Raw genomic sequence first — 22,848 nt, 5'->3', positions numbered from 1 at the left:
GTGTGTGTGTGTGTGTGTGTGTGTGTGTGTGTGTGTGTGTGTGTGTGTGTGTGTGTGTGTGTGTGTGCGTGCGTGCGTGCGTGCATGCATGCATGCATGCGTGTGCGTGTGTGTGTTCGTGGCTGCGTTTGATTGCGCGTGCGTGAATATGCGTGTGCGTGCGTGTTCGGCGGGCGCATCTAGATACATATCAAGAGTAGATAATTTAACATGTACTATTTAACATCTGTTATTATCTACTCTTGATACATATGTTACCTCCGTCTGTATCGTGAGAGTGCGTGCGTGCGTGTTGGGGATACATATGTTACCTCCGTCTGTATCGTGAGAGTGCGTGCGTGCGTGTTGGGGATACATATGTTACCTTCGTCTGTATCGTGAGAGTGTGTGCGTGCGTGCGTGTTGGGCGGGCGCATGTAGATACATGTTACCTCCGTCTGTATTGTGATAGTGTGTGCGTGCGAAAGTGTATGTAAACGGAAGCTACGTGACATTTTACTAGAACTCAGGTATTTAATGCACATTGCACCTTTTGTGTGTGATCGATAGATCATACCTCAGAAACATGTTATCAAACATGGAAAGATTCTATCTCGCTATTACTGCCAATAACATCCGACATAGTACTGAGCCATTCCCCTATTTCATCTGTCTTCAGTCAGCTGTGCGACTCATGTGTCTATCCAGATAATTGCTCAAACACAAACTACGGTATCCTAGCAGCGCTGCGGTGGTGGTGCGTTTCGGAGGCTCAATTTCGGAGGCTAGTTGTCACGGCCAAATGTCACGAAATCGCCCGCACACGAATCCAGCAAGAGCAAGCACAGATATATGACTTCTGCAGATTCGCATTTGCGTCGAACGAGTTTCTTTCTGTTTTCGTTGAATTAGCTACGGCCGACCGCGGCACCCGGTGGCAAAGACGTGCATGCCGTTTGATTTCTCTTTGAACACGCAGTGTAAGTAGATAAATGTCAGAGCGGATATTAAGAAGCCAATTGCTGTTATTGATTCACCGCCATTGTTTGCCTATCGTGCGTCTCTAAGTCATCCCGTGTTCCCATGATTCGGCAGCAGAAAGTGGCAGCCGATTGACATTGCAATTGATACAAGCGCATCGGGTACCCCGAGTGTGCGTGCCGCGGGCAGCCGTCGGGAGAGAGCGAGCGCGTGTCGTGCTGTCTCCGCTTGGCAACGAGAGCAGACGCTCAAGCTCCCACAGGTGCGGCTCTTGGCCAGGTGCATCTCTGAGAAATTACCCGCAGACAAGAATAGAGGCTCGCATCTCATCCGCGTTCACATGTGCGTGAGCGCGTGTGTGTGCGGGCGCGTGTGTGAGTGAGCGATGTCATCATATTGCTGTAGTAGAGCTGATAATCAGTGGGGACTTTATGCAGTGATGGTAGGGAGGGATCGAAGGGTGAGTGGGGGTAGCTCGTTAACGATGAAGCTAATATATGCTGTTAATACGGGTATACACTTTCAGCGTTCAATAAAACGGAGTTCACTTCTAGTTCGTGTACGCGAATGCGCAAATATATATTAGGTGTAGAAGGAAACGTTCCCTTTTCATGAAATGAAAATGTATCTATTGTTGTAGATACAGTAGTTGTAGGTTGTTTTGGCTAATATAGAAATATTTACTTTGTTAAATTTCGCTATTAAATCTCACTGATGTTCAACTGATGCGGTGTATTGCACATGTTATATGCAGGTATTTATTATCTCTTGATGTTATAGAAATGCATATGCGCATGTGTGTGTGCGTGCGTGCGTGGTGCGTGCGTGCGTCCGGTGCACGCACGCACGCACGCGCGCACACACACACCACGCGCGCGCGCTCATGTATATATAATTATATATATATATTCTATATATTATTATATATATATATATATCAGGAGTAGATTATTAGGATAATCCCTATTATTACTCCTGGGGGCGACTTTTTTGGAATAATCATAACGTAATCCTCAAAAAACTTATCTTAACTGTTTACATCTTACACAAGAACTATCTCTAACATCATCTATAAGTACTCTATGTATATATAACCAATATTTGCATTTCGTATATGCGCAATACATGCAGCCAGGAGTTATATATCGCTTTTCTATGCAAATATCCATTGGTAAATCGATCATGTCATTGTACGAGTTAGCGAGTCTCTGTAGCTGCCAGAAGTTAATGGTAACTGCAATCAGTAGGCAACATTAATGCTAATTATACATATATATATTTTATATATATTGTATTATATATATATATACTTATATCATACATTCAATAGTGGATTCGTTTTGTCATCACCTCAGTGCCTGTCCGCTTTCCACACCCCTCCTCAATACTAACTACTAGTAGTTTCTAGTTTCGCTTCAATCGTTTAATTACTATCGCGGTTACAAGTACACGTGCACACTGGAAAAACAATGCCAGCCACGAATCAGAGACTGGTTTTCGCACTGTTGTAATTACCCACGCCTCATAATCTTGACTCGTCACCTCGTTTGACCTGCGTGTACCAGGGGTACCGACAGGCGTGTACAATGCGGACGAACGAGCACAATCACCAGACCTAGCTACATGTGTGAGGAGCGAGAGGGTCGATAGGGTGAAAGCTCTTCGTAACTGGAGATGTATATGACAGATATAATGGCGAAAATCATACATTTATACATCTACAAATTGTTTAACTGCTCCATCACAATTACGGTGGTTACAGGGAAGTTAAACTGCTTCTTTTCTGTGTCTTTTATGCAGCGGCGCGAAAGTACGGTCCATTGTTCGCCCTGTAGCCATTCACAGGCCTGCTATTGTGGCTTGGCAGAGGAAGTCATGCTCTGTTGGTGCCTTAGATAATGCCGTAGATTTCATCCGATATTGTTGCCCACCTTCTTTCTGCGCGGCGGGATCTGCATTCAGTCGTGGGTCCTATCTTAATTTGGAACTTCCTTCCACTAGTGTTTTATGGGCTTTATGGCGGAGGGATCAGCGCTCCGAGCCGCCCATTGTTCGCTGAGCGTCGCCCTTATCGGCTGAAGCAGGTTCATCGAAACTTGCTGTGCCGCCGCGACCGTAGGTGGCGTCGCGATCGGCGCCTGACGACAGTCGTCGCTGGGCGGGGCTAGGGGGAGGGCCGGCTCGTCGCGCGTGGTCGAGGAGGTGGTGTGGGTTGGTCGTGGCTATAACGCGGCGTTTAGCGGGCGCGTTAAACATCTTGCCGATTGTCAAGTGAGCCCCGGTTTTATCAGCGATGCACTTCCCTTTCCTCTGCTTTCTTCGCCGCCTGCTCTCACATTGTACGACTTCCTGTCATTTCGTGTCAGCAACCCCACGCGGCCGTAGAGATGTCTCTTCCCCGCTCCTGTGATCAAGGTCATGATCAGCAGTAGTGCTCTCCTACAGCGCTTATAATAAATAACAGACAGTTGCTGCCTACATGCTCTGTCAGACGAAAGAACATTCCGGCGATTTTTTTATGTACGTGTTTTGTACTTTAACGTATATGTATATAAGTTAGCCAAGGCGAAGAAGAAATCACAGTACATAGGTCAGCAACGTGATCTATATATATATGTACTATTTTTCTGTTTTCATTCTTTTTAGCATTAGACACGTTCTATCAAACATTCGGTCAGGAGTCTATCAATATATTAATCTCAATATATTAATATCATAATCTATTGATAGACTCCTGATTCGGTTGCATTGTGTTTCTTTGTTTGATTTTAATGCATTGTGTTCTTATCACACATCGATATTTAGTCCAGTTGTATTTAGACACGTAATGGTTAACTTGTCTCAAGTGAGTATTTCCTGCATTTGTCTTGATTGAAATTCAGAAACTGCGCCTCATTTATATTTAAATCCGAGCAGTTCCATACAATAATCCCCATTCTCTAGCATTAAAAATATGCCGGAACAGTCTAAATTTGCATTTTCTTCACCTGTGTCTGCAAGGCTACAGTTAAAAACAACAATCAGTACTGTAGTTAGTAACTGATATTATTTGAGAGAACTATATTATATATATCAAGAGTCCATAATATAAAATTCTAGATTAATAGAATAAAATAGAATAGAGAAATAGAGAATAATAGAAATTGAATTTTCTATTATGGACTCTTGATATATATATATATATATATGTATATGTATATATATATATATATATATAATAATAACATGATATCCGCAGGCAGTATATCCTGTTTAATGTATACAATAGCTATATATGGCAGTGTGCATACATGTGATCATTATTTCTACCGAGGATTGTACAAGTCAGACATTGTATATGCGGAACTGTGTGTCTAGTGTGGGCGTCATATATATAGGCATAATGTTACTGTACAGCTTTACGGACAGTATATACCTACCTAAAACAAAAGTACGTATAGATTAAATTCTTGTCAAGAGTTGTTCTTATTGAGATTCTTGTTGTGAGAGTTCTCCCTCTCTCTCTCAATCATTCTCTCTCTCTGGCGCGCTCTCTCTCTCTCTATCTCTCTCTCTCTCTCTTTCTTTCTGTCGCTCTCTCTCTCCCTCTATTTGTGTTCTCTCTCTTGTTCGTTTTTTCGTTTGCTCTCGTTCTATCTCTCTATCACTCTCCTTCATCCTTCTCTATCTCTCTCTCTATCTCTCTCTCTCTCTCTCTCTCTCTCTTCAGTCTGGCCGCGCTTCTCTCTCCCTCTCGTTCTCTTTCTCTGTCTCGCGTGCGTGCTCGCTCTTCGTCGCCACCTCTGGACAATGCAGCCCGCGGTACGTACAGAGTGTGTGCCTGCCTGCCTGTTCGTGTGCTGCGATGTTTCTGAAGATATTGATGAGCAGCGGAGCAATCTGGGTGCGCGTGGGAAGTGCCAAATCCATGAGGCATATTTTCTCATTGGCTGTAAGATATGGATCGGTGGCTGTGGGAGGAGTGTCCGGCTGCCTTGACGCTATAAAATGCTGAACATGTGCTTTGGTGAGCTTTCCGCACAGGAAGGCCGATTACTGAAGTGTGACACATTAGAGCTTAATATTTTATCTAATCACACCCCGTAATCTGCCGGCTGCACAACGAGGCGTGCGTTTTTTTCTCTCTCCCTCTCTCCCTTCTCATGGTGAGTGCCTTAGAAAATTGCGCCCACCTCGCTCCCCCCCCCTACCCCCGAAAATAATGACTTCCTGTGCGTCGCTATTGTTTCAGAGCGCGAGCGCAGTGTCTATTGTTGTTAAGAAAAGGCTCCGGGTAATTATATGTTTCAGGCGGGCTATGACAGGTGGCAGGTCAGCGTAAGCATGTCATCCGGAGATGAGAGCGACCATTCTTCTCACTTGGCTGCGGGCGTCGACACGGGCAGACTGTTCGCGGGACAGCAGGCGAAGAAAGTGAAGCGGACGCGACAACGAGTTGACGCCGGGGAGCCGCGCAACAGCTACGCGACGATCACCAGCTACTCGCCGCTGCGGCCGACGAACGGCTACAGCCTCGCCTCACCGCCTCTCAGGCCGGACTGTCTCAGCCCGGCTGTTCGCTCCATCAACGACCTCATCCGTGAGAGCATCGCGGCCAAGACGGCCGAGCTTGATCAGCTGGACGGGAAGGGTGGGAATGTACTTGTAACGGGCGGCGTCGGCGGTGTGAATCGTTCCGAACACTTACCGTCCGTCGACGGGTCGACACTGCTGCGCGAGATACTGCAGAACAAGGAGCGGCAGGGACACCACCACCGCCTGCTGAACAAGACGAGTCCACCTCCCGGTACGATCATCAGCCATCTCCTGCAGGAGCAAGCACTCAAGCAGAATGGGTCATGCGAGACCCAGCGTGCTATGAGCGAGTCGTCATCCGAGGACAGTGAATCAGAGACACTGGACGACGGCCAAGCAATGCAGGGCCAGACCAGCTTGAGTGCCTGCGAGTCAACAACAACATCCCCCACGACGGCCACTGCCAACCCACGCCCAGCATCCGCTAGCAACGTCACGAGTGGGAACAACAACAGCACCACCAGCAGCAGCAACAACAACAGCGGCAGCAACAACAACAACAACAGTAACAGCAACAACAACAATAACAGTAACATAAACAACGGATACGAGGAGGACTCCGTACAGGTGAGTACGATCAATTGTGTTTTCGTCACGCATTTTCATTTTGCCTTCACGTCTTCCTATGTTAATTTTCAAGCTGGGTTTGTTCCAGTTCTTGAAAATTTATGTAGATTTATGTTTGAAGGATGTGATTATGTAATCGTAGCTAATTTTATTTAAAGATAGTAGAGTAAAGTATAGTAAGTACAGTAAGTAAGTAGAGTAAAGATTGTAGTTTGTAGTTTGTAGTAGTGTAGTAGTATAGTGTACTGTGTAGGTTGTAGTTGTAGCCTTATAAGTAATTATATTTGAAGATTGTTTTAAAGAGACAGTTGTGTTATCCATGACCCCCTCCCTACATAAAAAATATCTCTATTAAAAATGCAAATTCTAATATCAAACTATAATAAAGAATGCAGGTAAAAATGAGCGTAAAATTTTAACTCGCCACTTGTCTAATCCTTAGTTACTAGATTTTGTATTTTTTTAAAGAAGTTTATTTTTATTGTGTCTAGAGACTTTAAAGGCTATCGATTTTTCCAGTTCTCTGACTATTGATTGTGTAAATAATTGAAGATTGTTATGACAAAAAACTCGTAGAATTGTATTGTGGAAAATTCTCATAGTGTAAGAGTACGCATAATATATAACAGAACAAAGGGCAAATTAGATATGGCAGCTAAGTTGCACTGCTCACATGCAAGCGTGTATTTTGTATTATTAATTCATTAATTTTAAGCTTATCATTTAAAAATAGATGAGACACATGTACCAGAGACAAGTTTGCGCTCAATCAGATACATTGATTTTATTTGCATTAGAAAAAACTGCCAGTTGCGTGTTGGTTTCTTACGTGCCTATCGATTGTGGCAAACGCCGCGGTATGAGACCCGTACACCATGCACGCGTGCGCGCATACGTGTCTGGTTTTGTGCACATTACCTCACTTCGTGCAAATAGCTCAGCAATTCCGTAAACAGTTGCACACGTACACGTACTAGCTGTGCGCGTAGTAGGAGGGGGGGGGGTCGTCGGGTAGTCCTTCAATAAAGCTAAGCGGTTTCAGTGTTTTTATGTGTTCGTGGTAGCTGTGGCGCGTGGTTGCGCGTACGTGAGGTGCGTGTGCACGCGCGTCTGCGCTGCCTGATCGGACAAGAGAGGTCTTTGTGCCGTCATGTGAGATACCTTGTGGCAGTTCTGACCGCAGCGCATCTGCCACGCGTGCTAAACCGAGCCTAGCCCGCATTATACCTACCCGCTGGCTCTCCTTGTTTGTCGGCCTTACGTTACATAAGCGAAGCAGAAAGTCGGAAAATATCTGATCTGACTTTGATATATTAAGAAAATGTTTTTGTTTGTCGTGATCTGTTTGTATTAATTTCCCCCTAGCATTTGTTTCAATATTGACCAAGCAGAAGGTTTGCTGAAAATGCTTTATTAGGATCCTGTTGATAGTTGTGTTAGAACAGACCGTGCCGTGCCAGCTCGGCGGAGGCAAACACCCAATGCGGGCCACTGCTACGCAACCGAGTTCCTTGCAATTTATGGCCTTTAGACTTAGACTTGGGAATCACATTGCACAATTATATATTTATGCAGGCACGCAACTTCGTATGCAGGTAGGCATACGCATGCATGGATATGCCCTTACGCTTACGCACACTCATACATATTATATATACACGTACGCGCACGCACGCACTCAGGCACGAACGCACGCACACACCCACCCACCCTCATACATCCGCACGCACACACACATATACGCACATACTCTCTTTCACACACACACGCACGCAATACACACAAACACGCACGCGTGCACGCACGCACGCTCGCATGCTCGCAGACACACGTTTATATTTATATATATAGTACAGGAAATCAGATTTTTATTTATTCAAGCTTTTTATTAATTTGTAAAAAGTGAACACGTGGGTTGAATGTCGCGAATGAATCCCAGGTGCCGGATTTATTTAATTGACGATTCAGAAATATTAATTTACTATAAGTTTACTATATATTTAAATTCGTCTTTTTTCCTACGCGAATTCTTCAATATATATTTGACGATCATGGTGTGGTAAAAACTTTGATTCTGGTTTTCATTTTAAGAACCATGAAAATTAAAACTAGTAAAGTTTAACACATGATTAACAAGTCTGTTTTACAAAAAAAATCTTGGTCTGCCTACTATAAGTTTTTAAACAGTGTAATGATAAACTTAGTTTGTTCCATCGCAAGCTTGCTACTGTCGTCAAACGTCTCGGAATTTTCTTTCATTTAAAACGAAAACTTATTTGCCAGTTTCTGCTATTTAGCGCAGAACTAGCTAGCCGGTGCTATGAGTGTTTGTGAGCTTTCCACCGTTGTTATGCTATTTTATCTGCAGGGCATATTTTAAGAATTGTCTGATGACAAGACAAGTAAATATATTTTTAATTAGAGTTATTGATTTCCTAAATTAATGATAGGATGATCAAATTTTCATAAGTCACCTAATTGCTAGTTTCAGAAATTCAGACGGTTATGGGTAAAGTTACAATAATATTGCATTGATTTTTTTAAACTCTTGTAATTGGCATATTTGCATAGCCTGATCATGCAGATGCCATTTTTTATATTACCTGTAAAAGCAATTCATATGATATTGATTTGATACTTGTGCCCGTATTTATGCATATTTCTCAGATTGAAAAACTTATGCGTCTATATAGAGGCATCCAAATGGCAGCATAGCTAAAATATATTTTCTCGGGGGGTGGGGCAATGTAAAATAAGAGTAAAAACTTTCTTGACATTTGAATAACTTAATTTTTTCTTAACTTTATTTATTAAAGACTGGTAGTTTTACAAAAAAAGAAAATCATAGACAGATCTAACATACGTATGTTACTGTGACCGGACAATAGTATTTGAGGTAAACCTAGTTTTTACAAAGGATTTAAAACGTGTTGCCGGTGCTGTATGTTTTCACAGTGACAAGATAATGACACTTTTCATGTGTCGTAGTTTAGAGATCCTGTGACATATACAACCTATTTATTCGCTACTTCCTAACTATTAACTTATTTGTTTAAAAATTAAACTATTTCGGGCCGTTTTTTCAGACGTTACTGTTTTGGAATTTCTAGCTGTAAGCTCTACTATAGGGTTACACAGTTTATTAGTTGTAGCAACGGCCTGTGGGCCACTGGTACGTTTAATTTCATATAAAGGTCTGGGAATATGAGCAAAGTGGGGTGCAAGTTATTGGATAAAACACATATATTGCGTGAATCAATAAACGCTGCTAGCAGTTTGTATATGTGCGAGTACGCACGCACGCACGCACGCACGCACGCACGCACGCATACACACGCTGTCTCTCTTTATATATAAGTACTTGTTGGCTGTGCTGTCATGTGGACCCACACACGCGCGCACGCACGCGCGGGCACACTTCGCCTAGGAAATGTGAATACTGAATACTGCGATTAAATAGTTCCGACCCAATGTCACACAGGGAGAGATGTATGATGTGTTTTTTCAAGCGGTTTTGCCACTGTGGAGGAAATTATCTTCAATTTTCTGCAGCAATAAAGCTAAAGAACAGTAATTCTAACAGGTTTCTGTAAATCTTCGTTAACAATGGCCGTATTCAGAAAAAAAACTGTTTTGCGCGATAGCAAACTTGGATGACAATTACTTTTACAGGGTTAATATCCTCATGTAATCGCTAGGGATCTCTGTTTGATCGCAGGAACACATGGTAGAGTGAGTTCATTGTGCAACTTCGGACAGAATTGTGCCTTTGTTTCAGTCTCACATTTTGTTATCAGCATTGTATTTCTTCCATTCTTAATTTCACAAGTGACCTCTGTTTCGGCAGAGAAGCTTTGTTCCGTAGCAACTGTGTGTGTGTGGAAAAACGAACAATAAGGTTCCCGTTATGCCTGCGTGAGTTATCTACACGTTTTCCTTATTATTCGACTATTCGAGGCTTGTCGACTTCGCAGAAAAGTATAACTTTTTGCAGTAACTTTACTGTTTATTGTTGCTGTGCTTCAGACATTGTATTCATCTGTTGCCGAAGACACCTCTGGTGTGAAGGAAACGTCTCTGTGCCTTGCTTCTGTTGAGTAACGTTGTCTCTATTATACAATTTGTCTTCGACCATCATTGCCTACCAGTGACCTCCATACAGCTTTGAAAGACAGTTCTCCGTACGTTTCTTTGCAGGCAAAGAGAGCCAGAGTCGACGCGATAGTGACGAGCATGCGCATGTCTCCTGCAAGATCCGGTGACATGCAGAGCAACCGACTGTCGCCAGTCATCCGCAAGCCAAAGCGCAAGCAGTACGTGCCGCAACAGCAACCCTTCAAGCTGGAAGGTGGCGCTGCGGGGGGCGGCGCTACGGGCGAGGCTGAGATGCTTCGCTCACAGCTTCAGCAACTACAGAACCAGCTGTCTCACATGAAGCAGTGCTACACGGCTCTTTTCGAGGAGGAGCAGGTCGAGGCGGCCACCGACGCCAACGAGAACACTGACAACATGCGCAGACCTGCCGCCCCACCAAGACTGGCCAGCACTCCAAAGGGGAACGGTGAGGCGCGGCCGGCCGGAGACCCCGCCCGCCCGCCGGACGGACTTGACCCCTCGCACTTCATCGACCAGGCGCGGCGTCTGGTCAGCGAGCAAGAGATGGCCGCGAAGAACTTCCACGAGAAGGTGCACTACACCGACGCCGAGATCGAGACGCTCGCTCACGCGCTCAAGGCCGAGCTCGTCACGTCCGTGTCGCTCATCATCGACTCGATCGTCGCGCGCTTCGTGCTGCACGTGCGCTCGCGCCGCGCCGCGCTCTCGGACGACCGCCTCTGCCCGCCGACCGGTCCGGTTGGCCACAGCCCCAGCGCACGCAGCAAGATGGCGCCGACGAAGATCTCCGACAAGGGCAAGATGGAGCCGAAGTACCCATTGCCGCAGCAGATGTGCGTGCCGCCGGTGCAGTACGAGGCGATGATGCATCCGCCGCTGCCGAACGGTCACCCGTTCTTCGCGATGCAGGCGCCGTACGGTCTCTACAACCACTGTGGCGTGCCGACGCCGCCACCGCCACCGATGTACAAGCCGACGATGCAGGAGCACATGGAGCAGCTGGAGGCGATGTCGCTCGTCATGCCGACGAAGAAGAAGCGCCACAAGGTGACGGACACGCGACTGTCGCCACGCACGAGCACGCGCATCAACATTGACGACGCGCCGGCGAAGCGCGTTGGCGACAGCCCCTACCAGATGGCGCCGATGAGCCTGCTGACAAGTGTCGCGATTCCAAACCCGAGTCTTGGCGAGGTCCGCGGCGGCGACGACGATGCGGTCTTCGACCGGCGCATGACACCGATGACGGGTTCCCCGATGCAGGAGTCGCCACGAGTCAACTCGCCTGACGGCTACTCGTACAACATGAAGAATGAAAGCATGGGTGGCTATGACGGGCCCTCCGAGGGATCCGGCTCAGGAGAATTCCCCACCTACGATCACCAGGGCATGCCTCAAATATCCTTTTTTTTAAATCGAATTATGTAGTATTGCAGTGAGAGAGGGAAAGGGAGCATGAACAGGGGAGCGAAGGAGGAGAGAGAGAGAGAGAGCTGATAGTTTACAATCTCTTGGTAAGTAAATATTCCGTATCTATACCTGTCTGTTCTTTTTATATAACCTTTATAGCTTATATTTCTTGGAGTGTATGTTTTAGAGCTTTATCTTATCTGTGTTTTGATGAGCAGAAGTATTACCATGTGTACATATATGACTAACGTATACATGCGTCTTTCCACAACTGTATCCCGTAGGGCTTGTTACATGAGTCTAATACACAGTATCTCCCCTGATCTAGTTCTAACATAAGGTCATCCGTATTAGGTACCATTAAAACTCAATTTATTTTGCCAACTAAGGTATAACATATGTATAACGGACATGCGTTCCAATTTAACTTTTTTAAGGGGGCGTTGAAGTTATTAAAAATTTAACACGCCCTGCGATTTAAAACCAGTTTCAAGCTGCTGTTAAAAGCTGTAGTAAAACAGCAAGTGCACTGGCAATGTTGTGGTATATAATTCATCGAGAAGCCGCCATTCATATGTCAATGCGTAAATGGTTGTTTGATACTATCCTATTACAAACCAGCTTGCTATCACTCAACCTAGCAAGAGCAATGTCGAAATGCGAATGGGGTTTAACGGTGCGCAGCTTTAATGATCCTTTTGTTTGTGCCCCGCGTCATTATAACCGAAAGAAATTTATTATCTGTGTACATTGAACGTGATACCCGCGTTGTAGCATCGGATGTGTCATTAATCCTATAAACGGCTGAGCTCGTGTCTTGTCTCTTGGAAGCGTTTGATGGCATCGACCTATCCCATTAAGACGCCAACTAACTTTTTATATGCAAATTCGAAACGATACCTTACGTTGATTTTGTAAGTACGTAGTAGGCCTATATATTATGTGTACGAGGTTTCTCGCTAATCGACGTTTAATTTAGACCGAAAGTTCGTTTTCGTAAAACAAACAGCAATGGCGGCGTGACGACTATATATATATATATATATATATATATAGCTATGTGCTATATATAGCTGTACTATATATATAGCTTATATATATAATATAATATGCCTATATATTATGACCCTCGAGCGCAAGCGTGCCTGCCAGCCTCTGTCACTGCTTGACGCTGCCGCCTCCATGCCGACAGATCGGCCCCGCGTCACGGCGCGCGCGCACGCTGCCGCTCTTTCGCGCACGAAAAACGTACGAACGTGCAGCACGCTCGTAGCGCCTAGCAAACCGCTGCCCACCAACCGCCTACTTGCCTCGTTGCCGTGGCGATGCAGGCAAGCGCAGCTGCGGCGTACGCTCGATGCTCAGGCAACCGGGGCATAGCGTAAGTCATCTGTCAATAGCCTCCTGATCTGGTCACCAATATACGATGATCTGCACATCATTAGCAATATGGTAAACCAACACGAATCCCAATAGTCGCGTTGCTTGGCCGGTCGGTTTATTTAGAAAGGCAATATTTTAATAATTTCCTTACGCTTTGCCGGGGTATCGTATCACGTCATTCATTCAGAAAATGGAGGGAAATGGAATTAATGCGCAGCTTATTGAATTAAGTGGGAAACCGATCGCTTTAACGCAAAACAATGATCGGGGCTTCTCTACTTTCACGACTTCATTAATAGTTCTTTACCGCAGTGAATTTGCATTCGCCGCAGCAGCTGTGTGTTCTAGCTCGGGTTTCCCGCGCTTTTGCACCATCTTATTAATATTATCATAAATCAAGGAGATGGGGCGGATCACGAATGATAATTTCGGCATAATATTGAAATGATCGCTTTCGCCTCGTCTTTCACTCAACAGCCCTAATGGATCGCTTGTTGGCGTTGGCGCTGTTGTTGTAGCTTCGAGTCACCTGTATCGATGCCTATACCCACCCCGCTTACTCACGCACGGGGGCATATGTGTGTGTCTCTAGTGAGGGACATCTCCCGGAATCACGAATATGATTAATGTTGTCATATCGCGGACATCCATAGATGCAGTTTTTCGGGCGAGGGTCATGTTTGATCTTATCATACAGATATCGTTACAGTGCGCCTTACAGATTCTAGAGAAGGGTTGGTGGAGAGAGAAGGGGCGTGACAGAGCAAGCGAAAGATAGAGAGGGAGAGAGAGAGAGAGAGAGAGAGAGATAGAGAAAAGAAGAGAGGGAGAGAGAGATGTCGGTAGAGAACGGGTGGCGGAGATAGTCCCACAATTAAATACAACAGCAGAGAGGTGGCGAGAAATAGGCCTCCTCTTTTGACACGGAGAAAGAGAGCAAGAGACCGGTAGAGGGGGTTGAACAGAGGAAGGCAAGCGAGGGAGACATTCGCACAGCATCAGCTAGCGTTACACAGAGACAAGCTAGTAGGGCTCATAGGGTCTATGTCTCCCAGGGTACTGCCGGAACGTACCCTGGTAACTATTTGATATGGTTAGGGTTAGGGCAAAGGGTTAGGGTTAGGGTTAGGGTTTAGGGAGTAGGCAGTAGGCGGACCTCCCTTAGACTCGTTAGGTGGGAGTAGGCGAGGTAAGCGCGTCCCGGCTATTAGATAGTACCAGGGATAACGTCCGGTAGATACCCTGGGGACCATAGGGTAGTACGCTACGTAAGCGCGCATCATAGTAGACCGGCCCTGGGGGAGACCAGCAGGCATATAACAGGCAGGCAGGCGTGTGAGCGCAAGAGCTGTGATTCTCGGTGTCTCTGCCGCGTGCAGCTTTGTTGAAGAAGTCCAGTTTAATTTATTTTGATTGGAAGAACGCGCGCAGCCAGTATCGAGCATGAAGAGAAATTGCGCAAACAGCCCTGAGCGCATAGCTTTGTGTGTTCCAGAATTTTGGCGTTCGTGTTTGTAGGAAAATGGCTGTGGCACAAAAGCATGGGCGAGGGTAAATACTTTTATTACGCACCCGTGTTGACAGAACGACACTCTGATTGAATAGACCAACGCAAGTAAAGCAACATTTGCCATTTTGTGAAAACAAAAGTGTGGCGAAATGTCTCCAGAATACGCGTTGCGCTGTTTGCGGAGTGGCTGTGGGGCGGCGATCGCGCGCGAGATGCCAAACACAAGATGCATTAATTCACTTAGCTGCTAACGACGACGATCAACACAGATGCAACAAAAGAACACCATGCTAATAACGCTCGCATAGTGCGCCGGCCCTGCCTGTCACGGCGCTCGCCCACGTTTATCCGTCCCGCATTGCACAACGGACGAAGAGATTCACCTGTGGCGACCCCCACCGCGAAGTTTCGCGTCGCCTTTATACCGCATGTCGCGACGTCTGCCGGCGCTGGCATTCGCGAGAAAATTGCCTATTAGGCAGGTAATGGAAGGCTTAGCGGTTGTCGGTGACGATGTCATCCACTGGACACACCGCGCGCACGTCTTTTGTGCAGAGAGGATGCTCGACTGTGGGAAGATTTCGTACCGGATTTCTTCGAATTACATGCCACGGTTCGATCATGCCCTCTGGGGACCGCGGCGCGGGGCGATATCAGACGACACGCCGCCTGTCGTTGCCGACCAGTAAGCTAAACGGTCGGCGCAGGCGGGCCATTATATGCCGCGCGGCGCGCAAGCTCGAGTCTCGCGTCTTCCCTGCGATGTGAAACTCGCAACAGCTGCGTGTACTTCAGTGTCAATGGCCAGAGACAGACAACAATTTTATCAGGAATACGAGCGTAGGAAAGAGAGCAGGGAGCGAGAGGGGAGGGGAGGGAGAAGCCGGCGAGAGAAAAGAGAAAGGAGAAATGGAAATGAAGAAAAAAGAGAACGGCACGAGGACGGATGAGAGAGAGAAGAGAGACGCAGAGGAGACGAGAGAAGAGAGAGAGAGAGAGAGAGAGAGAGAGCGGCGCGCGTGGGCGAAGAGGATAGAGAAAGTGTGCGTTGTGTGTGTGTGCGTGCCGACCCCGTGCTGCGTGCGTCCGCTCAACGCACGTGCGTTGCGTCGCGCATCGTGCAACGCCGAAGGCGTATGTGTGGCGTGCGTGCGTGCGCGGCATAGCGAGGCCGTATGTGTGGCGTGCGTTCGTGCGCGGTGTGTGTGTGTGTGAGAGCCATCAGCTAAATAAAAAGAGATTAGAGATGCACAAGAGAGAAGAGAGAACAAAAAAAGAGAGGAGAGAGATTATAGATCGAAAGGAGATATATAATCAGACGATAGAGATAGAGATAGACAGTGAGCAGAAGCGAAAAGATGAGGAGGGTAGCGAAAAGTACAGGAAGAGATGGAGCGGGAGTGGCGAAAGAGAGAAAGCGAGATAAGAGTGAGAGAGCTGAGATAGAGAGAGTGAGAGATAGAGAGCGGAGAGAAGAGAGAGAGATAGCGAGTGAGACGAGAGAGAGAGATAGAGGAAAAGAGCATCGAGTGCGAGAGAAACAGAGAGTAGAATGAGACACGAGAGAAAACGAGAGACGAGAGACCACACTACACAAGACAGAGAGATCTAGAGGCGGCAGATGAGCAGACGGACGTCGGGGATCGTCGGCGACGCATCCGCGCTCGAGGCCTGCGAACTGCCGCACATCGGCATCATTCACCACTGACGCGCTGAATGCTGGATTGTGAAGAATTGTAGGGGCGCACGCTGCTCCCGTTTTCAGTGTCCGTTTAGGCATGGATTTTGCATATTCAATAGCGCTTATCTCATATGAATCATGTCAGGAGGTGGCGGCGCTTTTGTTGATAAGAACGAAAACGAGCGGAGACATTAGCCGTCCTTTGTCTCCGCCAGGTGTTGGCGTGCTCCCTGCCCTGCTGCTAGCCTCGCGTGTAGCGAGTGCGGCTTTTTATTTCTGCCCTCCCCCTCCTGCGCCCTCGGTCCACGCAGGGCCTAAAGCGCGAGAAAGGCCCCGTCTGCGGCGACCGTCACCGTTGCCCCGGAGAAATAATATCTAAGAAAGACCCCCCGCGCCGATATAAATCGATTATTAGTAATGCGTCTTGCGCGGCAATATTGATACAAGTGCGTGAATAAGTGCGAGCGGCGGGTAAGAATAGAATGAAGTGCAGAACGTTGGAGGGCAGCTGGACAAGTCGGCCATTGTGTCGGACAAAACGCCCAAAGTTGGGCCTGAGGAGTTGGCCAACTGTTACATTTAGCATCTGAACGACATGTCATTAAAAAACTGGGCTCGCGCGCGTCATAACGACAACCGTCAGGGTGGGAATATCGCCTACGTAAGGCGGCACACTTCGCGAGCCCAATGATGGTCATGAATCTATGGCTAATAACGCCACATATAATCAATATTCGTTCGATGCGGCGTGCTTGTAATGCCAGGCTAAACGCTCGCACCGCGGCGTACTGTATTACACGAGTAGGCACGCCGCTGGCCTGGTTGACAGATGACCGCCCTCTCAGACCTCATATTTCGTCGCTCATGGGTCCGGTTTCGGCCTCGGCCCATTGTCGCGCCCCTACACGTTATCCACGTTCATATCGCGTTACTGTTTCGCTTGATCATACTCGTTATAGGCGCGGTTGCTTATCTAGTTATTCTTTCGACGAGAGGCTGATTTTCAGCTTGTAAGTGTAAAATAAAAAGGACGGTTAGGGTATCAGATTACAGTTTCTATGGCTGCCGAATTAGAATGACAGGTGTTATCTCGGCACTGGAGCAGCTCTGCACCGTGCCTCAAATTCCCTCACATGTGTCCCCGCAAGTTTGAATTTTTTGCTAGCCAACTAAACGCAGCACAGCCTCTGCGCTAGTCGAGACATATTTCTACATAGCCGGCGTTACGTCTGAGACGCTGCACGGCGTGCGTTCGTTATGCCGCGACGCGCGACGACACGGCAAACTGCGCAGAAAGACAAATGCGAGCCATTTAACGGGGCGCGATTATGTGCGCTGCTTGCGGGTTGCATGTGGTTGTCATCGCTGTGCTGCTGCTGCTGCTGCCGCTGTCTGCTGGCTGCTGCTGCTGCTCCTGCCCGCTGCTCGCTCACTGCTGCCTGGCTGCTGCTGTCTTCGCTCGTGCCGCTGCTTTCTGGAAATGCACTTCATTTAGCAAGGACAGAGCCCGGGTGCATCCGGCGCGTCCGTAAGTGCTTACATGTGCCGCCGTCGCCACCGCCGCCCCATCCCCGAGAACCGCGGTCGCCGCTGTCGCCCCGTCGTCTGCCTGGCTCTCCCTCCTACTCGTCTCTCATCCTCTCTCGCTCATGCGCCGGCTTTCACTGCAAGACGCGGCGACGACGCTCGGAGCAGACGCCGTCTCCTCGGCGCCATGTTGCCCATAACGAAGACGAACCGGACGTCTTAACAAAACTCGTTTGAGACGGCGCTACGCGCCGACGTCGCGTCCGTGTCTTACAGGAGGGCGGCGTCGAGCGGGAGGTGTGAGCGTCTGCACGCCGTACGCTGCTCTGGCATTAGCAACAGACGTCGTAGCAGCGCGCGGCGGCGCGCAACACGCCGCGCGCCGGAGCGTGTGGCCGTCGCGAAGGTGATTGACCGCGTGCCGCTGCAGCAGCAGCTGCTGATACTGCTGGCTGCTGCCTGCTTGCTGGTGCTGCCTGGCTGGATGTGCTGCTGCTGCTGCTGCTGCTGTTGCTGGCTGCTGCTGCTGCTGCTGCTGCTGCTGCTGCTACTTATGCGTCTACTTTTGCTACTGCACTGCTGCTGCCTGCTGCTCGCTCCACCTACTGCTGCTGCTGCTGCCTTGGTGGTGGTGGTGCTGCCTACTGGCTGCTGCTACTACTGCGTGGTGCGTGTGGTGGTGGTGTGTTGGTGGGCTGCTGCTGCTAGCTGCTGGCTGGTTGGTGGCTGGTCTGCTACGTGCTACGCTACTGCCTACTGCCTGCTGCCGTACTACTGGCTGGGATGGTGGTGGTGGTGCGTGGTCGTGGTGGGTGGTGCTGCTGCCATGCTGGCGCTCGCTGAGTGGTGGTGGTGTGTGCCGTGCCTCCGCACTGCCTACTGCTAGCTGGCTACTGCTGCTAGCCTAACTACTGTGGTCGGTGGTGGTGTGGCTTGGTTGTGTGGTGGTGGCCTGCTGCTGGCTGCTGCTGCTGCTGGTGGTGGTGGTGCCTATTGTTGTTGTTGTTGCTGCTGCTGCTGCTGCTGCTGCTGCTGCTGGTGGTGGTGGTGGTGGTGGTGGTGGTGCTGCTGCTACTACTACTGCTACTGCTGCTGCTGTTGCTACTACTATACTGCTACCACTGCTACCGCTGCAGCTGCTGCTGCTTGCTGCTGTTGCGGGAGCGAAAAACGCTTACCCGACGCGCCGTGGCAATGTGCCTAGCGACCGTCTTACGCGCGGCTAATTGTCGAAAATGAATAAGTTGATTGCGAACCGAGGAGCGCCACTTAGGCGATAATGGCGGCCCCAGTTTGACTCTTCCTTTACAATCTCACGCCGCTCTCGTAGCAGTCACGGCGGCTAATTGCGAGCGTTGCGAAATATTGCGCCGCAGCGTGGCACCTTCCTTTGCAATTTTTCGCGCATTTCCAAAGAGAGAGATGGAGTTAATTGAATGATACGGCGTCACGATGTGGGCTCTGCCTGATCTACCCTTTGCTGTTAATGGCTATTTCAGACCGCCTCAAACCCGCTTCTCTTTGTCCGATGACGTCACTTGTTGCGAATGTTCTCGTTAATTGTGTGTGTCGCACGAGAAGTACGGAAACACCTTCGTTAAAGTAGTTATTAAAGTATTGCGGTTACAATATTCGAGGTAGGGGCCAAATTTATATCAGCGCGTGAGATCGCAACTGTGTTAAAGGGAAATGATTTCATGGTGAAATTTAGATCAGAAACCCGATTCAATCAAGGTTGGGTCAGTATAACGCGTTTATGATGTGTATGTGCGTGCGTGGATTGCATATATATATATATATATAGTTAATTACGGCTGTAGTGATTAATGAATTGTATACAATCATTGTGCACATTGTTTGTGCACAGTTAAATTCATTTTATTTATATATATATATATATTTATTTATTTATTTTGTTCATTTATTTTTCTAAAGCAATTCATATATTTACCCTCCCCTTCATGAAAATTGTTGTACTGAATATTGGTACAAAAATATTAAATTCTGTTTGTAGTGATTCCTATCCATTTCATTCCCACTTCTAAGCAGGAATAGTTCAACGGTCGCTGCCATTTCTAGCTGATAATCTCTCTTTGCACAAATGTCATTTTCGACCACTCTGCTAAGCTCCCCCGATAAGTACAGCCATATAAGCATCAGCGTGCGGGCGGGCACTGTCAAATATTACGCTGCAAAGATTTAAGGTGGGCGTCGACAGTCTAAGGACGTAGTGAGTATACGCAGGAGACAAACGGGAGACCCGTGCCACCTGATAGGCGGGCGGCGGACGCGACTGTAAGTGCACGAAGAAAATTACAGACTAGTGGGCTGTCTCTTCCTCTCTCTCTCTCTCTCTCTCTCTCTCGCTCTCTCTCTCTTCTCTCTCTCGCCGTCTCTCTGTTCTCTCTCTCTCTCTCTACTGCCGATGCCTTCAGGGCAGTGGAGACCAGCCTTCAGATGTGTGTGACTGCCGTCCAGGAGATGCACTTGGAAAACTACGAAAATTGCTTAATGAGCAAGGGCCGCACTTTGGTCGTGAGTCAGCACTTAGGTGTCGCGCTAATGAAATGTTTGTGCGCACACCTTGACTCTCGGTGACTGACAATTATGCCAGGCGCTCCGTCGCGCCTTCTAAGACCGCCATTATCGGTTACGCACACCTACGCAGCGGGGCGGGAGTCTCAATTTCATCAGTCGTTCATTCCGCGAAGCTCTCTCACACACACACACACACACACATATATATATATATATATATATATATATATAGTTAGCTGCACATCCTGGCAGAGAGGCTGGCTTGGCAAACATACCGTCGATTTCTGAGTTCTGCCCTTTTAAGAGCCATGCCTTTGCGCACAAAGGCCTAAAATCTTCATTTCCTATTGCCGTGGAAACACATGCGTCGTGCGTGTATTGGGTTGATATTAGGCCTGCCCTGATATTGGTACATTGTCCGCCAGCGCGCCTGCCACGGCAGCAGAAGCCCAGGTGTGCACGGCTCACCTGTCTATTTCATACATCGCCGGCAGCGGGAAGCGTCTGCATCTGACTACTCCGGCATCGTATAATTGTTTATGGCAGTTATTCCGGTAATTTTAGCCTGGGTTTATGCGTTGGGCCGGTAGCGATTATTGACTTAAGACGGTTAACCTATAATACTTGAGTGAATAACCTATCATGATTGGGCAAACATAGCGTGAATACATATGAAAGTAATTTTCTTATTAGGTGAAAAGGAAGTGCTAATAAAAGCCAATGGCTGGCACGAGGTGGGTGACCCTCTTAATGACAGTGTCCTTTGTTTAAGCACACGCGTACACACACAAACACATTTCTCTGTTGCTAAGGATTGGCCCCCTGCTTTTTATATCCTTGCTGGTTCCACAACAGGTTCAAATAAAGACTGTAATAAAAGACAATAAAAGGACGGGGCTTATGGTCCACAATGGCAACACTTGGCTCGCTGAATAATCGAAATTACGGTGCGAATACGGGCTGATCACTTGTTTGGGTGTTTTTACCCCGCCGGTCAGCGCGTGGCAAACTGCCCGATGATTATAGGGGCTTATACGTGTGTGTGTGCGTGCGCGTGTGCGTGTGCGTGTGCGTGTGCGTGTGCGTGTGCGTGTGCGTGTGCGTGTGCGTGCGCGTGCGCGTGCGCGTGTGTGTGTTTATTTATTTATTCTATCTATTTTATTTCTCTATTTTATGTTAGCATTATTGTTATTTCAGGACAGGCAGTGTCCGTTTGCATATATGTGGCCAACCCTGTCCTTTTCTATATTCACAACGGTATTTCTATTCTACCATTTCTCTTTTTCATTTTGTCTTCTATTCTTGCCATCCGTATTTTCTTGATGAACTAACATGGCTTTGGATAATTTCATGTTTCTTTAGATAATTCTGTAACTCCCCGACTGTTTTTCCATCTGCATGACCTACAAAGCTATGCGTATATACGCACACAAAAATAACGTACATGCATGCGCGTATGATTTTCGTTGGTAGTTGCGTGCCAGCGACTGTGGGGTCATCGCAACTTGAAATCAGTCGCGAATGCGGCCTGCTATTTTAATGCCAGATGATGCCTGCGTGTATGAACTAGAAAGTGATAAAAATTGTGTTTATGTACCACTGGTGACTCTAACACGAGATTTCTAATAATGTAAATCAATAGTGTATAACTGCCAGTAAAATCATCTTTTAGTGTATCCACCATATTTGTTATGATACATGATTGTGGTTATCACGTGCACGCATTTTGGTAGTCACGTGGGTGGGCACGCACGCACGCACACACACACACACACACACACACACACACACACGCACACACACACACGCACGCACGCACACACACACACACACACACACACACACACACACGCACACACACACACGCACGCACGCACGCACACACACACACACGCGCGCATGCGCGCGGTAACACACGTGTGCACATTATATATGTATGTATATATATATATATATATATATACATGCAAATATATATATAGTTCAAATGGGATTTTGCGAATGAGGATATTTTAGATATATTTTCATCATTATTCGCGGTATTGTAACTAGCCTGGCGTGCATTTTGCACCAGACCGTTTCTGGAACAGCGCAGCCCCACACATCACAATTAGCTGTGTTGACAGAGCCTTTCTCAGACTCATATACTGCCTATCTCCAGAGAGGAACTACGCTTGCGTGAGAATGCAGAAATACGACCTGGTGTCATTGACTGTCCGGGGAGCCGTGACACACACGAGGCTAAGCATCGCACCCTCGGGTGCGCACGACGTGGCGGCCTACGATAGCCGGTGTGCGCTCATGAGCCGCCTGTGCCGCCGCCATGACAGTAAATATTCCATAACTCCGTTTATGCTTTTAAAATCTAAGAACCTACTTTACCGGCGTGAGAAAAGAGTACGTGATAGGGTCCCTTTATATGAACACAATAACGTTAATATAAATGGGTTCCACAACACGGTTACTTTGCACCAGACGAGATATCAAATTGTCTATCGTTCTTAAAATTAAAATGTCATTCTTCTGACGTAAACATTGTTGTTGTCGTTCGTGTAACCTGGGCGTGATTAGTACCTTGCTA

The 22,848-nt window shown here is 47.5% G+C and overlaps 1 protein-coding gene across 2 annotated transcripts in view; it reads left to right on the top strand.

Annotated features, from left to right (window-relative positions):
- Positions 1–5,034: 5,034 nt before the first annotated feature.
- The window catches only part of LOC106808652 (prospero homeobox protein 1-like), an 86,903-nt gene continuing 69,089 nt past the window's right edge, over positions 5,035–22,848 (top strand). For both annotated transcript variants that reach the window (XM_014811460.1, XM_014811459.1), the window contains exons 1-3: positions 5,035–5,105; positions 5,251–6,102; positions 10,300–11,616. In XM_014811460.1, coding sequence (XP_014666946.1) covers positions 5,103–5,105; positions 5,251–6,102; positions 10,300–11,616 — 2,172 coding nt within the window. In that variant the 5' untranslated portion in view covers positions 5,035–5,102. The remainder of the gene's footprint in view (positions 5,106–5,250; positions 6,103–10,299; positions 11,617–22,848) is intronic.

This window comes from Priapulus caudatus, unplaced genomic scaffold, assembly GCF_000485595.1.
Source record: "Priapulus caudatus unplaced genomic scaffold, Priapulus_caudatus-5.0.1 Scaffold292, whole genome shotgun sequence".
NCBI lineage: Eukaryota > Metazoa > Priapulida > Priapulimorpha > Priapulimorphida > Priapulidae > Priapulus > Priapulus caudatus.
This window is presented reverse-complemented; position numbering and strand designations above follow the sequence as displayed.